Genomic DNA, 8,668 nt, shown 5'->3' with positions numbered 1-8,668 from the left:
GGGAAACATGAAGATGAAACCAGGAGATGTCCTTACTAAATCATCAGAGCTGAACAGGTGATGGAGAAACAGGTTTACCTTTTAGGTGACATGAATGAGTTGAAGGGAAGTTATGAACTGTTTCTGAGAGACAAATAACACCAGGATCCTTTTCTACATAGCTGACGGCTGGTAACTGTGCAGGGGCGGCTCTAGCAAAGTTTTGTCGGGGGCCAGGTTGGGCATTAACAGGGAAAGGGGGGCACAAAGAAATATTTTTCTTTGTTATGTCATTTAAAAACTTTGAATGAATAATTATCTGAATCTTACAACAAAAGTGGTCATCTGATTAAATGTATAGAAATCCATTGTTGTATATAGTAAATAAATAAGTCTAATATACACCCTAGTAAGCTATAGTACTTTTTCCTTTGGGAAGGTAACGTCTGTGCAGTCTGCAATTCTGTTGAAGAAAGATGTTGAATCTATTTAATTATTGTAGAAAAATAATTGATTTCTGTGCATTTGTTTTACACTTGCATTAAATTAAAGTTGATTACATCCATTGAGGGCGGGGGATGGTTTCCTAATATTTTTGCTGGGAGTTGGCAACCCTATTAGTTAGGTAGGTAAGTACTATTTAAAATACCAGAATAGGGAGGATGGTGTAGGTTTAAATTTATTAGATCGATCAGTGTTGCTGAACTATAAAATGTTTTTGGGTGGAGTGTATTTTTTGCATACAGGTATAACAGAATAGCTTCAGTCTCTTGTTTTTAAAAACTTGAGTATGACCTTATACAAAATGCTGCAAGATATTTATAAAAAACAGTTTTATTGATTACAAAATACGCTATATCGGATTCATATCGGTATTGGCAGATATCCAGATTTATGATATTGGTATCGGACATTAAAAAGTGGTATTGTGCCATCTCTACTGCAAACCCTTGGCGTTCTCTCACTGAGCTTCATGATGTTGTCACCGGAAGTGGTTTTCACATCACAGGTGTGCCTTGTTCACTTGTGCAATTTCTTGCCTTCTTAATGAGGTTGGGACCATCAGTTGTGTTGTGCAGCAGTCAGGTTGGTACCCAGCTGACAGTCCTATGTGACAACTGTTAGAATTCATATTATGAAAAGAACCGATCAGCTGAGTAAAGAGAAACAACAGTCCATCATTACTGTAAGAACTGAAGGTCAGTCAGTCCACAAAACTGCTAAATCTTTCAATGTGCAGTCGCAAAAACCATCAAGTGCTACGACAAAACCGGCTCACATGAGGACGCCCAAGGAAGGGAAGACCAAGAGTCACCTCTGCTGCTGAGGATAAAATCATCTGAATCACAGGCCGCAGAAATCGCAAGTTAACAGCCTCTCAGATTAGAGCTCAACTAAAGAGAATTGTTAGCAATTGTTAATACTTGTTGTTTTGTTTTTAATGAGGTCAGGGGGTTTGCGTGTCTCAGTGACCCTAAAAGCTAGATCAGCAGAAGCTTAGCCTTCAGATGGGACACCCAAGTTGTTCAGGTCTTAGGGTAGAGACCTGACAAAGTGCAATCCAATTACATGACAAAAACAGTTATCCAGAACACCGAACCCAACCCCCACCCCTTTTCCCACCTCGATTACCGCCATGTGCCCCCTTTACATTTCTGTCAGCTTGCAGCAGATTGGTGACACTGACGAATTCTAAGTTTTCAAAAGAAATAAATAAAAGCCTTTCTTTATTTAGAGCGCATATAATTAGAGCGCATAACACGAGTGAATAGGATGCATGATGACTTTAACTACTTTATTAAATATCCGTATATTTATTGACAGCTGTATACTTTTTTTTTTATCCTCTTTTGAACTGCTTGTTGACACAAGATTATGTGGACTCATTGAACGTCCCCACACCAGACTCTCAGTACCTGCTTGAGCTCATCAGACACAGACACTGGGGAGAGTCTGTGTTAATAGTGGATGTGTGAGTATCTTTAGCAGTACTTCTGTAAAAATGACCAACTTTCAAATCTGTTTTAATCTCCATGATTTGGATGTCCACTGTTGCTCAGTGCTCATGTTTTTGTTGTTGTTTTAGAGGTGATGACTTTTCTGAAAACATCCTTCAGGCCACGAATAAAGACTAAAACTACAACTGAAACTAACAGAAACCGAACTAAAATGAAACAAATAACTGTATTGTACAAATTTGAAATTACAACACGAAATCAACTCTGGACCATACTCTGCATATTTTGCATTTTATAATCGATTTCCATGCATGTTTATAGGACTGCATAACTGATTTAACAAATCAGAACATTTTCTTAATACGGACAAATTACACGCTTTTTATTTATTATGCATATTATGTTATAGTCAGAGCGTGTGTGTTGATGGCTATGCATGTCAAAGTAGTTCGTGTACGCCAACAGTGGGCGGGGCTACCTATAGTGTAGCCAATCCCTTTTGTTTATTTTTTGATGGGCGTGCCATACAGTCAGTGCCAAGCTAACGAAGCCAACCAGAGTAAACAACTAAGTTAGCCTATCAGCTAGCTAGCAACTTCTGGTATGCCTTCGTTTCTTAAGAGAATGTATTATATAATTCATCTTCATCAACAGTTTAAACGTATAAAAGTATGAACATGTAGTCGTCACCTCGCAGCTGTGTCGATTTATTAAAACCTCGTTTTCCCCTGTTAAGAGTGTTAAATGTTGTATGTTCGATGTTTGGTTAGCATTTACTAGCTGGCTCTATTAACCAGCCTAACTTTCTATCATTGCTAATGGCTAAATGTTAGCCATTGAATCCAGACACATAATTGAGTTGTTTTATTTGCTATTTTCATACTTTTTCTAGAAATGGCGTCGTTAACGGCGACAGAATCAGCGTTACATCCAGGTACAGCGCCAGCAGCAGAGTCTATAGTGCCTGCTTGTATGTTTGCACCAGACCGGGGGTGTGCCGAGGATCAGTCCGGCGGAGAGGGCTTTGAAGACGGCGAGGATACAAATGGAGAGCCCGCGGATCATTTAGACTTAAGTAGCAAGGTGGGCCTCATTGTTAATTGCGCGTTGAGTCGTTACGTTTTAATACATTCCGACTGAGCAGATTGTTCATTGGTTTTCTATATTGTCACTGTGTGAATGAGTGCCACGTAGTATGCCATAATAACTTTACAGGTGCTTAAAAGTTGTACACGGGGCATTTAATGCTCGCTGTGCATCCCAGAGAAAGTGACACGTACAGTATTTTGCACCATATCTAACTGTATCCAGCTGGCAGCATACTAGACATGTAACCTAACTACTGTATATGCAAACTTTGCAGTTCTTTTTGTATTGTTGAATGGAGAATCCTAAATAGTCAGACTGAACCAAAACAAAACACCAACAAAACTTTATTGTGTAAAATTGTTTTTATAAAATGCTGACTACTCTACTTGTTGCGGTAGTGACTTGCTGTATGTGCACTCACAGAAGACTTGTTTAACGGTGTTTGCCCTGTCTGACCTTTGCAAATGTTCAGCTATTATCTCATTTACTGTCTCTACCTTTCAGCTGGTCCTTGTGAGTCCAACAGGGGAGCAATATGATTCCTTACTGAGACATTTGAGGGAGCGGATAGATGAGGGCTGCGGAGAGACAATCTATGTGGTTGGGATGGGCTCAGGTAAGAGTTAGCAACTTTCAGTGAACTTCATTAATGTATAGTAACTTTAAAATAGGATAATGTGGCAAGAAAACACACACACAAAAGACAAGAAAAAAGGGAAAAAAGTGTTTGTTTTTTTAAATAAAGTCTTTTTTTAAATTTAAAATAATGTATTAGCAGTTGGAAACTGTATGTTGTTATTGAATGAGAGGAAATATTCATTTAGGGCTAAAAGTCTGAGATTATCTAAGGCAAGAAAGCTGTGTTTTCAGTCATCTGGTGTGTGTATGTTCAGGATATCCTGTAGGTGGCACCAAAGACTTTTAGCAGGCATATTGTTTTTAGACTAGGCTGAAATCTGTAAAGCAAAGGAAAAAATTGTACAGCTATATTATGTCAGTGCCTGACTTCTAAAATAAAAGTTAATTATTCAAAAACATAAATTCAAACATGTGGCGTTGGGGTATAACACATATTGCTTCATAGCCATAGTAATTGTTAGGGAAAAGTAGTTTTATTGGTATTTTTCAGTCACTGTTGTGTTGTAGCTGTGTCATCACTTCTGGGCCTCCCAAACAGCTAATCCCATTTGTTTACTGTTCATTCTAAAGCTCTACACACAAACGTAGCTGGCCTTTTTGTGCTATTTTCTGACTGTTAAAGTAACTGTCTGACCCAGAGCACACATAAGGGCATGTCACTTTATCCTCGGTCAGCACAGGCACTGTCAGTAGTGCAGTGGTACAGACAGAATATCAGCACCAAAGGCTGTCTGACGAGTCAGACAAAAACTAACAGACTTTCTAATGTGACTGGCTGTAGGGCTGCTCAATTAATCGAATTTTAATCAAAATTACGATCTGGGCTTTCAACGATCATTAAAAATGACAAAGCCGATTATTAGCACCTCCCTCGTGCTTTACTCTTGTGCTGCTCTGTGTGGTAAATTGAGCGCACCTCTCTGCGTTTCAAACACGCGTCACAACAATTAATTGGACCCGAGGGAACCTCGGAAAGCTAAGCAAAAGTTATTTGGAGAGGAGAGGATAATGACTGCTGAAGAAAGAATGCCGTTGCTTGAAAAGAGAGGGAAAACGACTTCAGTGGTGTGGAAACATTATGGATTCGCGGAGTCACACGTGGATCAAGTAGACATAGTGTGTAAACTTTGTTAATAAACACTACAAATTCATTCAATCATTTAAAGACCGCTCACAAAGTGACACAAAGTGACACAAAGTGACACAAAGTGAAGGAGCAGCAACTTTAGTTGGCATACCTTAATGTCAGTTTGATGCAATTGTGCATTGTGTGGCTACACAGATTGTCTTGATGTTTGGTTATTTGTATGCATTAATATTAAGCAGTATTTTGAAGTTCACTAAATATTAATGTTTACATTTTTCATTTATTTTTTATATTGCAAACATTTGCACTGTCATCAGTATTTGCACACTATTTCATATTATTTTTGACAATCTTTAAAGCCATTATTCAATACATTGTTATTGTTAAATAAATATCGTCAAATAATCAAGATCTCAATTTCAGTGAAAATAATCGTGATTATCATTTTTGCCATAATCGAGCAGCCTTAACTGGCTGTGTTTCTTTTTGTCAATCAATCATAAGCTTTTTTGTTGTTATTGTAATTTATGTGTGCCAGTTCTACTTGTAAAGCAACTGGCAGCAACCAATGGATTAATACATTTCTTTACCCGTTAAGTGGATGAATACTGTGGGTTTCTTTGAAAATTTAGAGTAATCTGCATATATACAGCCTTTAGAAAATAAAGTCTTCTCTTAAAAGTTGTCTGAAGCTGACTGCTGGTGATTCGTTCATTTTGAAAATTGCTCTGGTCTCAGTAATTTAAATGTTCTCGTCTCTTTACACCTACTCCCATCTTTCTTTTAAAAACCACCTGTTTTACCCTCTTTCAGTCTTCTGTGTGGTCTTTGTCCTCCCAGTCAACACCCTCTCATATTACATGTTACTAACATTCCTGTATTGCCCAGTTAGCAGTGAAGATGCCAATTTTCCAAGGGTGTGGCTTCACATTACTGCTGAAATAGCTTTTTCTAAAAACATCCATTAAATTGGTCCCTCACTGTCCTGCATGAGAGTGACTTCTTCCTTTCTCATACGCTTCATTTAGATGGAGGTGATTATGGTCTGGATGAAAAGGACATGGAAGCGTCGGTAGCCACCGTGCGGTCGCTGTGTGAACAGATTGAGGCTGACTTAATCATGCTAAGAGAAAGGACAGACGCTGGAGGAAAGATTCGAGACTACCTCATCCGTCGACGCGTGGGCGAGCAGGATTTCCTAGAAGTCAGGTACAAAATATGAGGCGAGGTTCTGGGGTGTAGGCAAAAGAATCATTAGAAAATGTACCTGCATTGTTAACTTGTTAATGTGACTGTTGGGTTTGGCTATTATTGAATGCCAGGTTATATGACAATATGACTCAAACATATTCTGTTGCATAAATGAGTTTTGATGTATCACTGGGTTCAGAAAGCTACAGAAATGGCTCTTTGGCCAGCACTGCAGAAGAGGTTTATAGGCAGATTTAAAGCACAGGTTCCTGTTGTTGTGATAGTTGTTTCCACCAGGAAGAAGTATGTAATCAAACTAATGCACCTGTCTAACATTGCTTCATTTTTTTAAAAATAGTGTTTTGAACGAATCAAATAAGAATTTGCGCTTCCGACAAGTCAGCAAAAAGCTTCTCTCCCAGATGTTCACAATGGCAGAATAAGACGCAATAAAAGACAAAACTGGCAACCAGACTCAAATTTATAAGAATGAAATGCATCGAAACTCAATTCACCCTTAATTAGATTTTATTCTTTTTTTTATTACATATTTGTCTCTTTTTTTTTTGTAATTACAGAAACGTCTTAGAAAAGGAAGCTTACAGTCTGGCTCACACTTATGGGCTGAATTTTTGAAATTCTCTGTGATTACTTTTTCAGCTGCTCTTTGCTGCAGGACTTTTGTTGATCTACATTTCACATTAAAATACTTTAAGGTGCTCTGTTGAATTCAGGTCAAGGGACATGTTGGTAAAATCCTTTCCAGCTAAGCTTTTTGAGCTTGGGAGTTCAATCTGTATTTAGATATTTAGTCTTTGCCACATGTAAACTTCCATTAGGCCGGCTCACCAGTAATTTTGTGAGTCATTTAAGAATTGTTATGTTTATGAATCTGAAAAAAAAAATCACCATGCGTTATTGATTTACTCATGGACTCATGACACAGACAGTCCCCCTGCTCTTATTTTAAAAGTTCAGTCGCTGTTGATCTTCCTGACACCTCTGTCCCCTTGGCTGAGTCACTGGCCATGTTGCTGTTGTGGTGATCCTCTGTCATTCACCTGATTCCCCAAAAAGCCTGTCCGACTGCTCCAACTCCACTGTGACCAGAACCTTCAGAATGTGGAAACCTGTTGTCTCATAGACGGCAGAGAAACGTAAGAACAACTGGCACAACCTGTAGCTCAAAACAGAGGAAGTAGAGTTCATCCACAGGATGAGGCTCACTGGAGAAGTAATAGATGATATGGGTCTGTTATGAAAGCGGCTGGTAAATAAAATAATAGTACAGGAATAATAGCTGAAGTCTGCAGCTCGTGCATATATACGTTATAAACCCTAGCAAATGTGCAGAAACCAAATGTAAAGCCAAAACGGTGCATGCATCAAATCTTCTAAACCTTCTGCAGTCTCCAGCTCCATTATCAGCTCACCACCAGCCCAATGTTTCACAGTCAGCACTGAACAGTCACTGCAGCAGACCTGATCAGCTTCACATCAGACATGCTGGGCTCTATCTCATCCACACTAGTAATCTTAGTCATATTGGCCGAACCACCTGCTCCCATGTGTGATCTTGCAGTTGTGTGAGCAGAGTTTTTCCTTTGGCAGCGTCCACAGAGGCTTACTTTGTGCATTATCTTTCACACTGCCTTAGCACAGATAACCCTTGTGTCAGAATCACGTACTTGTCTGTGTCTCAGAGCAAGGCAGGAAAAAGGAGTCATTTTTTGATGGCAGTCACTTTCTTTCTGAACCTTCATAGAAAAGTTGTGTACTGTTGCATTAGACAAAGCCAAGAACCAAAGGCCCAGCTGTGAGAATGCTGTGATGGTCTTTTATAGCTTTGCTCATGCAAGTTAACCCAATTTGAAAATGAATTGCACACTGCACCTGTTTTATGCTGAACTTCGTATTGTTGATGTCTGTATCAATATTGTATAGCTTGGTTCCATTTGTCCCTGTTTATAGAGCAGCAATAAACCAGAAAACAAATACGCTGGCCTGTTTGTGACAGGTGATGATTTATTATAGCACAGGCCCGTTTGTACCTGATGTTGCTGCTGGGAGTGTTTATTTACTTTTGGCATGTCTTTTCTTATTGTGTGTCATTTGGGTTTCATTTATGTTCGATTGAATTTAGAAGGTTGAAAATTATCTCGTCCTGCATTTGACATAATTTTCCCTTTATTTATTTTGCATGTTGAGCCGAGGATACTTGTTTACTTCCAACTTGTTATAATCAAACACACAAGAACAGAAATGGACAACACCATTAGTGAAAAAGAAATAAAATATAGATGTAGGTCTTAAGCTGGATTTCTTTTTAGTCTCAATAAAATACCCGGCAGTCTCCATCAGTTTTATTTTTAGAAATGAAGATTGAGAACCTTCATATACTCAATGGGAGGGTTTAGAGGTGGTAGAAAGATTTGTAATGACTTGGCTGTAAAATTGTCCAAAGTGTTGGTGAGGGAGTCCATAAAGTCAGCCGCATGACAGGCAGTCAGCTGATCTCAGTGCCAGGCCATGCCTCAGCTGACTGGCTCTCTCATATAGGGCTCACCGTTTTAAGCTCTTTTAGCCTCCAACACTGTAAAGGGTCCTGACTGAAGTAACAGCTCTGCATACAGGGAGTGCAGAATTATTAGGCAAATGAGTATTTTGTCCACATCATCCTCTTCATGCATGTTGTCTTACTCCAAGCTGTATAGGCTCGAAAGCC

At 39.0% G+C, this 8,668-nt stretch overlaps 1 protein-coding gene across 4 annotated transcripts in view; it reads left to right on the top strand.

Annotated features, from left to right (window-relative positions):
• Window positions 1-2,428: 2,428 nt before the first annotated feature.
• Window positions 2,429-8,668, top strand: part of LOC102291158 (GTP-binding protein 1) — a 16,085-nt gene continuing 9,845 nt past the window's right edge. For 2 of the 4 annotated variants that reach the window (XM_005936829.3, XM_042226699.1), the window contains exons 1-4: window positions 2,429-2,538; window positions 2,830-3,020; window positions 3,531-3,642; window positions 5,781-5,961. In XM_005936829.3, the coding sequence (XP_005936891.1) occupies window positions 2,832-3,020; window positions 3,531-3,642; window positions 5,781-5,961 (482 nt within the window). In that variant the 5' untranslated portion in view covers window positions 2,429-2,538; window positions 2,830-2,831. The other 2 variants (XM_042226701.1, XM_042226700.1) reach the window with 2 other exon arrangements.

Source organism: Haplochromis burtoni, unplaced genomic scaffold (assembly GCF_018398535.1).
Source record: "Haplochromis burtoni strain Fernald_Lab_line unplaced genomic scaffold, NCSU_Asbu1 Contig_223, whole genome shotgun sequence".
Taxonomy (NCBI): Eukaryota; Metazoa; Chordata; class Actinopteri; order Cichliformes; family Cichlidae; genus Haplochromis; species Haplochromis burtoni.
Note: the sequence above shows the minus strand (reverse complement) of the source record. Positions and strands in the feature narration are given on the sequence as shown.